The 16,036-nt window shown below is 47.2% G+C and overlaps 2 protein-coding genes across 6 annotated transcripts in view; one reads left to right on the forward strand and one right to left on the reverse strand.

Annotated features, from left to right (window-relative positions):
* The window catches only part of sbf1 (SET binding factor 1), a 31,233-nt gene extending 19,181 nt beyond the window's left edge, over positions 1-12,052 (forward strand). For 4 of the 5 annotated variants that reach the window (XM_086102844.1, XM_086102846.1, XM_086102847.1 and 1 more), the window contains 27 exons: positions 196-308; positions 460-609; positions 751-819; positions 896-1,057; positions 1,148-1,413; positions 2,249-2,421; positions 2,498-2,571; positions 3,520-3,712; positions 3,823-3,950; positions 4,151-4,326; positions 4,569-4,705; positions 4,843-5,050; positions 5,124-5,320; positions 5,394-5,531; positions 5,600-5,695; positions 5,856-5,930; positions 6,381-6,553; positions 6,994-7,170; positions 7,302-7,403; positions 7,477-7,662; positions 7,782-7,908; positions 7,988-8,118; positions 8,368-8,715; positions 8,868-9,076; positions 9,397-9,484; positions 9,611-9,742; positions 10,334-12,052. In XM_086102844.1, the coding sequence (XP_085958970.1) occupies positions 196-308; positions 460-609; positions 751-819; positions 896-1,057; positions 1,148-1,413; positions 2,249-2,421; positions 2,498-2,571; positions 3,520-3,712; positions 3,823-3,950; positions 4,151-4,326; positions 4,569-4,705; positions 4,843-5,050; positions 5,124-5,320; positions 5,394-5,531; positions 5,600-5,695; positions 5,856-5,930; positions 6,381-6,553; positions 6,994-7,170; positions 7,302-7,403; positions 7,477-7,662; positions 7,782-7,908; positions 7,988-8,118; positions 8,368-8,715; positions 8,868-9,076; positions 9,397-9,484; positions 9,611-9,742; positions 10,334-10,432 (4,127 nt within the window). In that variant the 3' untranslated portion in view covers positions 10,433-12,052. The remainder of the gene's footprint in view (positions 1-195; positions 309-459; positions 610-750; positions 820-895; positions 1,058-1,147; positions 1,414-2,248; positions 2,422-2,497; positions 2,572-3,519; positions 3,713-3,822; positions 3,951-4,150; positions 4,327-4,568; positions 4,706-4,842; positions 5,051-5,123; positions 5,321-5,393; positions 5,532-5,599; positions 5,696-5,855; positions 5,931-6,380; positions 6,554-6,993; positions 7,171-7,301; positions 7,404-7,476; positions 7,663-7,781; positions 7,909-7,987; positions 8,119-8,367; positions 8,716-8,867; positions 9,077-9,396; positions 9,485-9,610; positions 9,743-10,333) is intronic. The other variant, XM_086102848.1, reaches the window with a different exon arrangement.
* Positions 12,053-12,856: 804 nt separating this feature from the next.
* Positions 12,857-15,898, reverse strand: cbll1 (Cbl proto-oncogene-like 1, E3 ubiquitin protein ligase). The gene is made up of 6 exons (XM_086102850.1): positions 15,868-15,898; positions 15,063-15,233; positions 14,889-14,992; positions 14,745-14,828; positions 14,589-14,662; positions 12,857-14,474 (listed from the first exon to the last, which is right to left on the reverse strand). The coding sequence occupies exons 1-6, from the start codon at positions 15,878-15,880 to the stop codon at positions 13,514-13,516; spliced, it is 1,407 nt and encodes a 468-aa protein (XP_085958976.1). The 5' UTR covers positions 15,881-15,898; the 3' UTR covers positions 12,857-13,513.
* Between the last annotated feature and the right edge of the window lie 138 nt (positions 15,899-16,036).

Here is a 16,036-nt window from a genome sequence, read left to right on the forward strand (position 1 = left end):
TACCCCGTGAGGTTAAATGACTTCAAAGGCTCCCCACCGCCCTGCTTTCAAGTTTTTAGATGTGCAAGTTAATCATCAGCACTTCCTGCCTGCAAATTCTCCGCCCCCACCCTCCTCTCAGCGTGTGTTTAATGGCTTCCATTTTGAAGTGCCACGCTGATAAATTAGCCTCACGCGTTGCCCCCGCTTCCGCAGGAGACATGGTGGACCGGAACAGCAACGTGATGGCCAACAGCGCCCGTCGGCTGGAGGTTGTCCGGAACTGCATCACATACATCTTCGAGAACAAAATGCTGGAGGCCAAGAAGGTATGAATGACTCGTTGGAAAAAGGGCACTTTTTCAGTTTTGGGGGAATCTGTAACAAAAATCCAAAGTCGGACAACAAAAAGTGACCGTTTTGCTGTTCTGTACTTTGATGATCACAAACATTTTGGTGTTTTGTGCCTTCCTATCGCAGCTGATGCCAGCTGTACTTCGGGCTTTGAAGGGTCGGGCGGCTCGGGTGTGTTTGACGCAGGAGCTCAATCAGCACGTTTTGCAGAACCGGGCGGTGCTGGATGACCAGCAGTTTGACTACGTCGTCCGAATGATGAACTGCACCTTACAGGTCTATAACCACTCGCGCTTCCCACCGAACGTTTGTGCCAAATTTGCTTTTTGCACTTTCTTGCTACAGTTCGGTTTTAAAAAAAAATTCCTCATGATTCCATAATTTTGCAAGCATCATTTTTTTTTCTTCCTCTTGTAGGACTGCTCGCATATGGATGAACATGGCATCGCGGCGGCTCTTCTCCCATTGGTCACAGCCTTTTGCAGGGTAAGTTAATCAATCCGTCCACATTATTATTATTTTTATTATTATTAACTGACCACCGTCTTTGTTGGTCTGACAGAAATTAGGAGCAGGCATCACTCAGTTTGCGTACAGCTGCGTCCAGGAGCACACGGTGTGGACCAACATGCAGTTCTGGGAGGCCATGTTCTACAGCGACGTCCAGAAGCACATTCGGGAACTTTACCTGGAGACGGAGGACGGCGAGCATCACAACCACATTGTGATTACTCGAGTCAACCGTTCAATCGACCGCTCGCAATCTCAATCGTCGGCCGTCGTTTTAACGAAGGTGATGCGAATTTGCACTCAGGATCAGCAGGAGGGATCGGGCGGCGTCCGGGAAATCGGCGCCCTGGAGCTGGCGTCGGAGCAGAGCCGCCTGTGGCCGACGCTCGGCAAGGACATGCAGATGGAGCGCGTGCAGAAGGAGGAGAGCACCGTGTTCAGCCAGGCCATCCATTACGCCAACAGGATGAGTTACCTGCTGCTGCCGCTGGACACCAGCAAGAACCGCCTGCTCAGGAGCTCGGGCCTCGGGGACGTGGAGAGCGTCAGCAACAGTTACGTCACCAACAGGTGAGAATGGGGATCAAATCTCTCATCAATTAAATGTGTTTTTTCCGATTTTAACCCTTCTAGGAGTAATTATCGAAATGGAACATAACGAAAGTGACCAATTAACTCATTCAGTACCAGCCAATTCTAGACCAAGTCTGAAAAGACGTTTAAAAACGTCTTTGGGAGTGCATGAGTTAATAAGATGGATAATATTTAATAACAGGTTATAATTACAGTAAGATAGTCATGGATAAAATTGTATTTTTGTCGAATATTGTTTCATTGATGTGCATATTTTTGATGTTGCGTGAAACAAATGGTTTTATGGTTTGTCGTTTTTGGTCAATTTCGGCAGTAATTTATTTAAAGAGTTAAAATATGAGTTAAATATTCACACGGTTGCATTTGATAGAAATGAGAGTATCTTGCACCAGGTTGCCCTTCAGTTGCACAGACGTTAAAACACAAATATTATAGGCTTTTTATTTTATTTTTTTAATTAACTTTTGGGAGTCAAAATGTGCTTTTTCCGATAGCTGTGTCTCGCCTGGATTGATTTCCCGTTTTTGTCAAGACTATCGCATTTCTAACATAAGTAAATGAAGATAAAAGTTTCTTCTTTTTTTTTAAATTAAATTTTCACCGGTATTTTTTACCGCTATGTTAAACGGAACCCAATAATGAACATTTTCACGCTCGTCTAAAACAAGTCTAAGAATGTTAAAAGAACGAATCCTAACCATCAAAAATAATTTCCTATCATCCAAAATATAAAAATGTTTTTGATCAGTCTCATAGATTTCAGATCATTGCAAATGAATGATTAAAAAACTTTTTTTTTTTGGTCTTGTAGTATTGCAGGGAGCATGGCAGAGAGTTATGACACAGAAAGCGGCTTTGAGGATGCCGAGAGCTCTGACGTGGCCAACTCGGTGGTGCGTTTCATCAACCGCTTCGTGGACAAAGTCTGCAACGAGAGCGGCGTGACCAACGAGCACCTGAAAGCTCTCCACACCATGATCCCGGGTATCATCCCCCACATTGATGACATGTTTAAAAATGTGTCGTTTTCCATGCTGACGTTTCCCTCGTTTGATTGCAGATATCGTTCAGATGCACATCGAGACGTTAGACGCAGTCCATCGCGAGAGTAAACGACTGCCGCCGATCCAAAAGGTAACCAATTCCTATTTTTACGCCCCACCGGAGAAAGGCCACGCAGAGCCAGGCCTGCCAGCCCCGCCTACTTCCCTCTCCACCAATCCCTACCGCTCAGACCCGCGGTGTCACACCAGGTATGTCTGAGCCAAGCATGCGGAGTGATGATTTGCTCTCCCTGGTGTGCCGTTTCCCCCCCCCCGTGTCTTGAGCTAACGTGCGTGCCTTCTTTTTGAAGGGTGCCGTCAGTTGGTGTGATGGAGAGGAAAGGGGGCTGAGCTCCGCGTAAGCCAAATTTGTTGCCAAAAAAATAAATAAAAAAAGCCCAGTCATGAAAAATTGTCTTGAGTTGAGCAAAACCAAATGGAAGACTTATTTATTGATCATCGACATTGTCAACAATAAGTCGGGGGGGTTTCTGCGTATATAATCTAAAGCAGTACTGTCAAACTCAAGGCCCGGGGGCCAGATCTGGCCCGCCACATCATTTTCTGTGGCCCCCATAGGAAATCAAAGATGTCAACTTTCATGATGCTTGCTAAAATCTCGACCAACATTTCAAATTCTCATATGTAATAAATAAGAGTGATATTGTAAGCATTTTCTTGTTAGCAAACCCCTCATTACCGTAACTTAAACAATAGGTGAATAAACCGTTATTCTTGACTTCTTTAAATGGTTACAGTCATAACGACTCTCCAAGAGAAACTGTAACTAAAATCACGCCGGTGACAAAAATGAATTTGACTTGGCTACCTTGAACAATATTGACCCTCGCTTGCAAATTTGACACGAGGAATTGACAACCAAAAACGTCGATCGTGCCAGGAGTGATAAAATGCAAGGTTGCTGTTCTGTCATCCATCTCTCCACTTTCAGCCCCCTTGGCCTCATTTTTTTTTTCGACCTTCAGCGTCATTAATCAACCCCCCTTGTCGCGCTCCAATCTCCGTTCTCTCCACCCAGCCCAAGCTGCTGAGGCCGACCCTTTTGGCAGGCGAGGAGCTGGTGATGGACGGCATGCGCGTTTACCTCATCCCAGACGGGCGCGAGGAGGCCATGGGGACGATGGGAGGCCCGCCCCTGCTCCCCGCGGAGGGAGCCATCTTCCTCACCACCTACCGGCTCATCTTCAAGGGCACTCCCACCGACCCGCTAGGCGAGTGACTGCGCTACGCACGTGCGCTGTGCGAATTTTGACTCGTGTCTACCGTGTTGTACATCGTCTAGTTGTCTGTAAATGTTATGTTCCTGCTTCCTTTACCGCAGTGGGTGAGCAGGTGGTGACTCGTTCCTTCCCCATTGCATCTTTGACCAAGGAAAAGAGGATCTCTGTCACTTTACCCATGGAGCAGTATGTTCAGGAGGGGTTACAGCTGCGGTCCTGCACGTTCCAGGTACTGTTGAAACATCAATATTTCTGCGCCGGTGAATTATTTTCTTAACTCATTCACTTCCAAAGACGTTTTTAAGCGTCTTTTCAGACTTGATCCAGAATTGGCTGGTACTGAATGAGTTAAGAGCCCAGATGTATTGTAAGGTTTTGACTTCAGGGCTTTAGCGGAACACATTTGGCATACTTTGTGTCCATTTGCAGCTAATGAAGATCGTGTTCGATGAGGAGGTGGCGGCGGACCTGGCGGAGGTTTTCAGGAAGCACATGCATAAGCTGCGCTACCCCCAGCACGTGCAGGGAACGTTCGCCTTCACCGTCGGTCAGAGCGGCAAGCTGGTGGTGGAGCACAAGGCCAAGGACAAGAACCAGTCACTCAAGTGGGTGCTTCTGTCTCGCTTTCTTTGAGGGAGAATCGCACGCATCCGTTTCAGTGGGTGTTTTCGCTCAAGGAGCTACACCATTTCTGCAAATAGGAAAGATAATTCTCATCTCACATTGCTACGAGTAATTAAAGATAGACATGTTTTGAAGGTCGGTAAGCTAACGAGTCTCAAAAAGTGTTCGAGGACTGTCAGCCGCTCATGATCCGTGTATCAAAACCGAAATGTTTTTTTTCCAGGACACTTTCCAAAAACCTGGTCAAGAGCGCCAAGCGGACCATCAACCGGCAGTATGTGACGAAGAAGAAATATTCGCCGCCCACCTGGGAGAACAGGAGCAGCTTCCAATCGGAGCTGGATGAAGATGAAATTTCAGGTACTCCAAGAGTACGACTCCCTTCCGTCCTCATCGATGATTTCATTTTGTAAACTCCCAGTTGATTCGCATTGAAAGTTTCGAAAATTCCTGTTAGGTTCCAACCCAAGTTTGTTTGGTTAAATTTCTGTTCACAGTTTCAGAGGAGGTGGAGCAGAGCTCCCTGACGCTGTCCTCTACCATCCGCTCGTCAGACAGACAGACCATGAGCAACGTGGTCGAGCGAGCGTGCTGCCGGGACTACCAGCGCATGGGCCTGGGCACGCTAAGTAACAGCTTGACCCGCTCCAAGAACGAGCCCTTCCGAATTTCCACCGTCAACCGCATGTACACGGTGTGCAGGAGGTACGTCAAATCACAGAAAGGGTCGGCTTGCGCACGGGAGAGTGTTTTGAGCCGGCGTGTGCTTGCGTCGTAGCTACCCCGGACTGCTCATCGTCCCGCAGAGCATCCCGGATTCCACCCTCCAGAGAATCTGCCGCTGCTACCGGCAGAATCGCTTCCCCGTGGTTTGCTGGCGGAATTCCCGGACCAAGGCTGTCCTGCTGCGATCGGCGGGCCTCCATGCAAAAGGCGTGGTGGGCTTTTTTAAATCCCCCAACGCTCCAACTTCAGGTCATTATTTGAGTGGCGGTCGAAAAGATGTGACTTGCAGACAAATGTATTCACTGTGCGTTTTGGTGTGCAGTGCCCTCCCAGGCGGACTCCACCAGTCTGGAGCAAGAGAAATACCTGCAGGCCATCATCAGCTCCATGCCCTCGTACAGCGAAAGCAGCGGCAGGAACACGCTCAGCGGCTTCACCTCCACCCACATGAGCGCTTCGGGTGGGTACGAACTGAAAATGAGACTCAGCCGGCCACTTTCTGATCTGACCGTGGCTTTCGATTGACAGACTCCTCGGATAAGCTGCGGCAGCCAAAGATCGGCGCTCTGATGAAGCAAGTGATGGGCGCCAAGGAAGACGTGCCCGGAACGTTCAGCAGAGGAGGTAAGACGCTGTGTGTGTTTGTGCCTCAAGCGGCACCACTGTATTAGTTTTAAATCGGAATCGGGAACTTGGACCTGCGGTGTGTATCCAGCCTGAGACTGCGCCACAAGGAGACTCAACGGTCTTTTTTTTTTTTTTTTTGCCTGTCATTTGACTTCAGCTCTTAGTCAAAGGGCCAAAGTCATCTCCCTTTCTCAGCCCAAAGTGTCTGGCAAGGCCAGGAACTCTACCAGAGGTACAGTAGGCCACGCCCACCCCTCTCCTCCCCTCCAACTAATCAAATCTCTTGAACAGAATTGTGTCTGGCGTCCTCGCCTGGTAGTGTTGTGCATCTCTGGACTAATGGCCTCTTCGTTACTGTTACTGTCAATCTGAGTTTTTATGCCGTGTGTGTGTGTGTGTGTGTGTGTGTGTGTGTGCACGCGCATGCTGGCACTGCAGCTCTACTGTCCACTTTCCACGTTTCACTTTTGATTCATCCGTTTGGTCCAAATTGCAAGAGTTGCATCAAACTAGATGTAGCAAACTGGTTTCGGGTAGTTCTTCTATCTTGTTTAGCAGCATGGCTAGTAGGTTGATCAGTGGAAAAACTGCGTGGCTGATTGAAATCAAAGGGTACCGGATTCCATGAGCGATTCCGTTTTTGTTTTTTTGCGATTCAGTCGTTTGTCTTTGTGTGTGGCAGGGAAATGGGGGAGCATCCGTGGCAGCGGGCGTCTCAGCGCCTACAATCCGGACGTGGGGACGCGGCTTGCAGGGAAAGAGTCGCCGCAGCCCAACGGCGGGCCGAGCGAGGCGTTGTTCCTCCGCCAGCACAGGGCCTACCTCTACATCATTGGGGACAAGGCCCAGCTCAAGGTGACTCGCCGTCGCGACAGACAAAAGTCTATTTGTTGGTCTGTAAAATAAAAAACGCCGTGCCTCAATCGAGAGTTTTCTGATAAGACGGCAGCACATCTTTACAGAATCCATATTTATCTCAATTTTCTATCTTTTGGGAGGGGGAGGGAAAATAATGTAACAAATATAGTATTAATTATTGCGCAATAGATTCCTCAAATTTATTCAAACAATCAAGTATGGCTATAGTTGAGATTAGATCCTGATGGAGCCAACCAAAACAGCAACCAAAAAAGGTTTGTAATTGCCTGTAGATACCACAAGGTGGGGACAAAGCAGTTTCTCTTCGACAATGCTGTGAAGCTCCTCCCGTCACTTTAATTTAGTTCCTTGGTACCAACGTGCCACAAGAGCAGTGTCTTTATGAACACGGGACCATGGTGTGTTCTGTATTTCAGGGCGGGAAGCAGGACTCCTTCCAGCAGTGGGAGGTGGTTCCCATCGAGGTATGCGACGTGCGGCAGGTCAAGAACAGCTTCAAGAAGCTAATGAAGGCCTGCGTGCCCAGCTCGGCCTCTTCGGACCCCAGCACGAATTTCCTGCGTTGCCTGGAAGAGTCGGAGTGGATGGCGCTTGTGAGTCCCATTTCCGAGGCAACTGCCACTACTTAGAGTGTGGAACCTCAGAAGTTGGAAAGAATCTACTTTTTCCCCATCTATGAATTGACCTGACGTCGTATGTTGTGTTCCTGCGCCTGCGTGTGTAGCTGCACAGGGTGCTGCAGGTGTCCGTCCTGGTGGTGGAGCTGCTGGACACGGGATCATCCGTCATGGTCAGCCTGGAGGACGGCTGGGACGTCACCACCCAGGTTTGGAGATTTTAGAAACGGATCCATCACGGAGTCTGCGAGCTCACACGGGGACACCGCCTTGCGTCTTCAGGTGGTCTCCTTGGTGCAGCTACTGTCCGACCCTTACTACCGGACGTTCGACGGCTTCCGGCTGCTGGTGGAGAAGGAGTGGCTGTCGTTCGGTCACAGGTTCAGTCACCGCGGCGCGCAGACGCTAGGCAGCCAGAGCAGCGGTTTCACCCCCGTCTTTCTGCAGTTCCTCGACTGCGTGCATCAAGTGCGTACTTCAGACAGACAATTTCTGTCGGTTTTGTTTGCCCTCCCCACCTGACTTTGTCCGGTTTTCAGTTTTGCGACGCCCCGCTTATATCTGTTGTCGGATCCCTCGTTCCTCAGATCCACCTGCAGTTCCCCATGGAGTTCGAGTTCAGCCAGTACTACTTGAAGTTCTTGGCCTATCACTATGTGTCCAACCGTTTCCGCACCTTCCTGCTCGACTCGGACTACGAGCGCATTGAACTCGGTACCGTCTTCACTCGTGGCAAGATCCCGTTTTTTGTTGGCTGCTTTCTCTTTTGACTTCAGTTCGACCTTGTTTGCAGGAGTCCTCTATGAGGAAAAAGGCGAGAGGAGAAGTCCTCAGGTGTGCAAGTCCGTGTGGGACTACATCGACCGGCTCAACAAGAAGACGCCCGTCTTCTTCAATTACATGTTCGCGCCTGAGGATTACGAGGTCAGCACGCCATTTTGATCCTTACGTGTCAGGGTGCCGCTGTGGAATATTTTTATAATTGATGATTCTACCGATCCATGAATCGAGTAATTTGATTTAAAAAAAAAAAGGATTTTTGTGTCAGCCTGAATGATTTAGAAAAATAATATATTATGATCTTACAATTGTGATTCAATATGCTAGGTTTTTTTTTTCTTTCTTTTTCCAAATTCCCGCCTTTGCCATTCGAAAATTGCAATGGACACGCAGGTGCTTCGGCCATACACCTTCATCTCCAACCTGAAAGTGTGGGACTACTACACGGAGGAGACGCTCTCGGAAGGGCCGTCATACGACTGGGAGCTGCGGGGCCGCCAGGAGCGGGCGACGTCGGCCGAGGCGCCCGACAAGCCCGACAGCGGCGCGCCCAAGTCGCGGCGACGCGCCGTGTGGCCGTGCTATGATAGCCTGAGCAAGACGCTGCCCGACGCCATCACCAAACTGCTGCAGGACCTGCAGGCACTGGAGGGCGAGCTCGGCCAGGCGTCGGAGAAGTGGAAGGACACGTGGGATAAAATCAAGGCCGCTCAGAGGAATGAGACCAAACTGGAGAGCAAGGTGAGACGAAAAGTGATTAAAAAAATATATTTTTTTTACTCATATTTTCTCTTTGGGGCGTTAGTCCAAATTGGATACAATGAATTTATTTTCCTCCAAGTCCTACACACACTAAAATTCTCTCCCACCACATTTTCCTGCTCCTCTCTTAGCCGTCATTCTCCAACTCGCTGCTCATGTCCTCCAACCTGAGCCACCAGCGGCGTTCTCAGGGCGTCTACCTGCAGGAGAGCGGCGTGGGCTCCTCCATCAACTTGGCCCTGGACTGCGAGGCCAGCGCGACCTCTACCCCGGTGGCGGGTGGTCGCCCAAGCACCAGCACGCTCTACAGTCAGTTCCAGAGTACCGAGAGTGAGAACAGGTGTGTGTGCTCAGACTGGGCGATGAATCCATATCAATGCTGCAAAAAAATGTATGAGAGCATTTGCATCTCAAATCATCTTTTCCCATTGAGATGAATGGAAATGCCATCAATCTGTTCCAGCGCCCTTAAAAGCACTGACAAAAAAATATTTGGAGTGTGGTTTTTGGTAAGAAGAATAACTCAATGTATGAGACTTTATAAAAACATCCCGTAATAATGAAATAGATTACACGGTTTGTGTATCATGACTTAATGTTTCACTTCCCATTGAAATTGTGCAGCGGTTATTTTATCGCTTTGTTTCTGTGTCGCCTTAGAAGTTTCGAAGGTGTTTTATTTAAGAGAGGCGCTCTGCTGAAACCATGGAAACCACGGTGGTTTGTGCTGGACAAGACAAAACATCAGGTAGGACCCGAACGAAGAACTCAACAACAGAGTTTTGTAATTGTCGTCCTGAATTAGTCTGTTCGTTTATGGAACCTATTTTATGGTAATGTTCTTTTTTTTTCCCTTCTTCTTCGTGTAATGCAGCTGCGATATTATGAGAGCAGGCAGGACAAAGAGTGCAAAGGCGTCATCGAGTTGGCCGACGTGGAGTCGGTCCTTCTCGGGACGCCCACCATGGGAGCGCCCAAAAACATCGAGGAAAAAGCCTTCTTCGATGTGAGTCCCTCCTGCACGTGACAATAAAGTTAGCGAATTATTGCTTTCAAATGAGACAAGTATGTTAAGTGTCTATAAATGGTTCTACTTTTTATCACAAAGTATATTTTACATAATCGATGATTATAATAAAAATACAGATTCCAATTTCAAGTAATGGTCAGCATTGAAATGAATGGAAATGCCAGGAATCCGTTCCGGCTCCCCAAAATACAACAACAAATGTTGCATATCTTAAATTAAAAATAATAATAAAAACAACATTAATAAGATCATTAAATAGAATCATAGTTTGTGCTTTGTGTTTTCATGAATAGATTATGCGGCTCCTTATGGTGTGCTTGCTTTGGCCACCTGTGGGCAGTATAATTTATGCATACGAAGACGGTCACGACTGCTCAGCCAGCTGCGACAATATTGGTAGCTTTTCACAGAGGATAAAGAATTTATGCATGTGAATATTATTATGCATTCACCAGTGAGAAACCATTTTTTTTGTTTTTTTATCTATCAGTGGCCAAACAAACCCTAAAAGGTAATACGAAATGTTCTAATCTTTATCCTTGTGCGGCCGTCACTCCTCAATGACAGCTCAAGACCACCAAACGAGTGTACAACTTCTGCGCCCAGGACAGCCTCAACGCTCAGCTGTGGATGGACAGTGTTCAGGGCTGCCTATCTGATGCCTAGAGTGGGAAGCGGCCCGGACTCTTGAACTGCAATATCTCAGTGTTTTTGGTAGAAAAGAAGAAAACGGGGAGTGAAAAAAAAAAAAAGGCCGCGGTCCGACCACACAGAACCATTCCACATCTTGTGCGGCGCATCCGGCATGAAGATTTCTTCCCGACTCTCCTTCTTACTAACCCTAGCCCCCCTTCCTCTTCTGCCAGATTTATCTTAGACAAAAAAATCTCAGGGGGAGGAATGACGGAGGAGCTGCCGGATCCCAGTTTAGGACCACCTGTGACGGTTCATGAAGGATTTTTAGTCTTTTTTTTTTTTTTTTGTCTTTGCCACCACAATCTCAAGAAAGAAAATATACTGTGAAAGCCCATCAGAATCTCCTCGCGAGTGTTTACAAAGTGGACAAATGCTCCCTTCCCTTTACACGAACCACTATAAACAAATGTGTAAAGGACATCGAACGAAAAAGACAAAAACAACAAGACTGCTTGATGGAACTTGCCTCTCCCGACATATTTTGGCCAAAACTCCAGAGTCCCCATGAAAAATTCGACACGCTGAAGGCAACCCAAGCGAAAATGAACTCACGAGGGCATGTAGTTCAACTTCTTTCCACATTCCCCCCGAAAATGTGCATATTTGGTCCATTGAAGACGATAACTCGACCATAGATATGAATGAGAGTATGAATGCTTGTTTCTTCTTGCCCAAAGTCAGCCAACTTGGCTATTGTTCCACCTCAACCCCACAAACCCGAAGACGGCAAGAAGCTCCTGTAAAATGGCTGGCTCAATGGAGCGATGAAAAAAGGAGAGGACCTAGGTTGGAACCTTGTGGAACATCTTGAGTGAGAAAGACAGAATGATTGATAGTGTGGTCTAAAAGGCCTTCTTTTTTTTTAAACTTTGAAACTCTGATTTTCATGAAAATTGCAACCCAGTGAAGGCAACACGAGCAAAAATTTAATGAAATTGTTATCACGCGATATAATTGGCGCCATTCCTCAGGATGGAGGTGACACGATGACCTTACATATCTGGGTTTTCCGACCTCCCCATTCAACAAAAACTAAGATTGTCCAGCTCACCGTGATCTCTTCAATTCATCACCACTTCGTTCACTTGTGTTCTTCCTTTGCACGCACACAGACACAGTTGTTCAAATTTCTTCCCCACTATGTAAAATATACTGCTGTCTTTATCGAACATGACTTTTTTTTTTAAATTGTAGATTTTGTCTTTTTGGGGGGCAGGGGGTGTTTTACCCCTTCTTGTATATACTACTCCAGATTTGTATGTAACGTTTATAGTCGTAATTTATTTAACGTCTCCCTTTGCAAAATTTCCTGAACCACCACTTTTAAAATCTAGGAATTCAATGTGCCATTGGTTTATTTCTGTATTAATGTGACTAATGCTTTTTTTTTGTACTGTGCAAGTAAACCCCTTATGTTGTTTTTTGTTTGTTTGTTTTTTTAAACACAGTTGTCCTTACTCAATTTCCACCATTCATGCAAGAGTGGAAATGTTTGTTGTGAAAGCCAGTGGGCTACTTTTTTTTTTTTAAATGGCTGATTGGATCAAACTGTTGATAGAATGCCGTTGAAATAAATGTCTGATACATGAAGCCCTAAGAGGCCTTTATCTATCAACATTAGTGATGCATGAAAGTGTGAAATTTAAACAACCGAGGAAATATTTCAGAAAATGCGGTGGCTTGGTTATGAAATGCTGCCTTGTAATCATGCAATTGAATCTCGAGAGGAGATCACACTTGGTTTTCTCCTTCAAGTAGAACTTCATTGAGCCGAAAGTTGTAATTTTATTTTTTGGTGTCTTGGGTGTTAACTCACTATGTTGATGTGAGTTGAGGGACTTCATTGAGACAGGTTGTGCTTTGTTGCCATCAAATGGCACTTTGGCTGCAAGGAAGTGTGTTGAATTGCGTTGAGGAGCTTCAATGAGACAAAAGTTGTGCTTTGCTGCCTTTTTTGTGCCAAGGAATTAATGTTCAATTTGGTTGGCGCTTCACTCAGACAAGTTGTGCTTTGTTTCCATCTTGTGACAAATGTCGGCTATTACAAACCTTTTGGGAAGAGGCATTAATTACTCGCCGTTACTAAATCAAATGCGGATTTTACTGTTATAACCGATGCTAAAATCTGCAATAGTTTGTGTTGAAAAATAGCATTTAAAAATGTGCTTAAGTTAATGTATAAATTTCAAAGGATTAATTCTGCACCTGTTGTAAATACTCTTGAAAAACAACGCTCTTCTTTTTTTTTTGTGCTGATCGAGTTTTATTTGTGACATTCAGTTAAAAGCAAAAAAACTGCCTAAACATACGTGAAGTCACTTTATCATTAACCTTGGCACACAAACCCAACGGGACGAAACATCTCAACATGTGAATGAAAACTGATTTTGAAAACCTTGTCAAACAGTTTAATTCTGAAGATCAACATCAGATGGAATTTGAATGTTAAAACGTCATTGATGAAGTAAAGTACCAGGATAGATGGGTCAGCTGACATACAACAAAGAAAAATTACTTTAAACCATTACATTTTTTTTTGTTTAAAAAAAGGGGGGGTTGCGTGGGATCTGCTCTTTCACAAGTGTATTGTCTGCTCAGCGGAAAAGCGAATAACTAAAAATGTGCACCACAAACCCTCAAGTGGCAGTTTTATCAAAATAATCAAAATACCTACTTAGACACTGCAACCCTGAGGTTTACCATCACATTTGTTTTCAAACAAGTGGTACAGCCCAGTCGGGTTGCAAATTTCCTGACGTTTAAGTTGGAATATTTCCATGGGAAAAAAAAAATCTGAAAAGGGGGACTCTAAATCGTGAACGTAAATGACAATACTTGTGGCTTTTTTTTTTCTTGCTTTGTGTTGCAAGCCAAATTTTGACTTTAATGCCCTTGCACATGGGCAAGGAGAGCCATTTATTTTGCACGGATGTCTGTTCATGAAAAAGTGTTTCGCTTGGACATGAGTTCATATTCACATTCGGAATATTTCCCAAATTAAATTCCCATGGAAATTTTCCAAGCCTACAGCCCAGTCGTTGAGATGGCAATTTACTGATAATAAGGTCGGTAGCGGCCTTGGTCCGGGTGGTGGGGCCCGGGCCCAGGCGGGGGTCCCTGCATCCGCGGAGGGGGCGGCCCCCTGGGAGCGGGCCACATTCCGGGACTGAGACCTCCCGGTTGGTTGAACGGTGGGCTCAGGGTGCCCTGGTCTTCAGGGAACTGCTGCATGGAGTTGGGATTGTAGTGATGAGGAGGGGGCGCGTTTACTGGGGGTCCACTATGTTGGGGTGGAGGTCCCGGGGGAGGGTGGTTCATGTAGGGTGGCATTTGGCCCATCATGTGGCCTGGCGGCGGGGTGATCGGAGGCGGAGCCGTGGTCATGGGGGGCGGCGGGGCCGGGTTGTACACCATGTGGGGCGTCCCGGAGCCCTGGGGAGGGTGCTGCATGGGGTGGCTGATAGGTGGTGGCGGGGGAGGTGGCCCGAAGTGCTGCTGCGGCGGCGGCCCCATCATGTGGTGGGCGTGCGGTACCACGGGCGGCTGGCCGGGATACTCCCCGGGGCGGTGGTGGGGCGGCTGGCCGGGACCAGACGACGAGTCGTCCTGGATGGGCACGGTGATGAGATTGCTGTGTTTGCGCGTGGTCACCGTGGCGATGCGGTAGGTCTCAGGGGGCCCCTCGTGGGGTCCGGGGGGCGGCGGCTGCCCATATGGGTCGTGGCCGCCGTGCGGGTGTGGGTTGGACAGGTGTACGTGGTTCTTGGTGATGTGGGGCGGGGGCACGCGGAAGCGTTCGGGGACGTCGCACGCCGGGGGCAGGTGCACGGGCTCCTGGCGGCCCGATGATGACTTGGCCGACCTCAAGTGGCGATGGTTGACATGGGCTTGGAGGTCCCGCTGAGACAGGTAGGTGCGCTTGCAGCCCGACACCACGCTGCACATGTAGAGCGAGCCCCGCTGGCACTGCTCGATGCGCTGCACCTGGTCTGTGCAGCTGTACATGGTCAGACTGAACACAAACCATGCAGACCCAGAAAATTTTAAAACAATGAATATATTCAAACATATTAGCCACCTTGGAACGACATTTTTTTTTTTAAATGCACACATCTTGAAATCTTACCCAGGGCACAGCTTCTCTCCTTTCTTTTCATGCAGCAAAGCACATTCGTAGCAGAAGACATGTTTGCAAGGAATCTGGTGAGAGTAATGAAGGTCAATATTAACTTTTCCCCCCCGCTTTTTGTTAGGGACAAGTCCCAAGCTGTTGGGCACGTACCATGCGTCCGTACAGCTGAATGGGAAGCCCGCATTTGTCACAGAAGTGAATTGGGACTTCATCCCTTTCGCCGATTAGATTCAACTGTTGCCGGGGGGGAGAAAGGTCAGAATCCATCCACACCACTCAGCATTTTAAGAATACCTTATAGTCCCAAAACAGCGGCTGTGGGTATCTCCTCTGGGCAGCAAACACATCTCCCGCTTTACCCCCACAGTCAAACTTCTCTTGCTTGAAACCAAAGTTATCTGTGAGGCACAAACAGAAAGGATGAAGCAACCAGAAGCGAGGTTCTCTGGTGGTCGAAAAAGCATGTACCATCTTTTTCTGCAGTTTCGGTCTTCAACTGCGGCCTGTTGCCTGGTCTCTGCACACGGGGCGGAGGTTTGATCCTCAGGGGCTGCTTGGAGATGAGCTTGATGGGGATGCGCCTGCGGACGTCTGGGCCGCCCAGACTCCCTGAGCCATCACTTCCTTGGAGATCGTTGTCTGCCAAGGAAAAAAATAATCACAATTTGAAAACTTTTGACCTGAGGTATGTGCACAGGTAGGAAGCAGACAAGCTGCAGGAGAGTTGGGAGAAAAACTATGAATATTATAATAAGAAAACTTTATAAAATACCATATTTTTTGACCGCATCCCAGAACCAGAACTTAAAAGAGCCCAATCTTAATTGTTTAAATCAATCCTTAAATAAAGGTATTCCTCCAATGTCGTCAGATTTGTCGTGTTAGCTCTTGAAGCATCGATGCTAACTACGCTAGCATTCGGATAGGCTTCTCGCCGCCACAGGAATATCAAGCAGCATTTCTACAGTTTGAATATGGATTAATTCCTAGTTTAAATCAGTGTGATCGCTATTATAGCCCGTATGAAATGTTTCAGTGGTGGGTTTTTGGTGAACTTTTATCGACTATTGGGAATGATCAGTGGCTAGTTGACGCTAATCTGGCCCATGTTCAACGGAACGTTAAGCTTCTGTCCTCTAACAACGCGATTCAGCACTTTTGACCATCTTCTGAACTTAATATTTCTCCACTCTGGGGCTATATATTTTTTTCAGCTAAAAATCGCGAAGCGGTTTCGGATTGCGGTTGGGGGGAGTGAGGAAATAACACTCACCGCTTTGGTCCATGATCTGTGTGACTCGGCGCGGTGCATTATGGGATTAAAGAGAGCGGGAGGGAGGATCGTAGGAAGGAGGCAAGGAACGAAGGAGACGAAGTCATGACTCATAATAAATGGTTTTACGTTTACAGAACCATAATTATTTGTAAATCAATTTGTGAGT

This window comes from Hippocampus guttulatus, chromosome 22, assembly GCF_054856545.1.
Source record: "Hippocampus guttulatus isolate MCC_2025c chromosome 22, RoL_Hgut_1.0, whole genome shotgun sequence".
Taxonomy (NCBI): Eukaryota; Metazoa; Chordata; class Actinopteri; order Syngnathiformes; family Syngnathidae; genus Hippocampus; species Hippocampus guttulatus.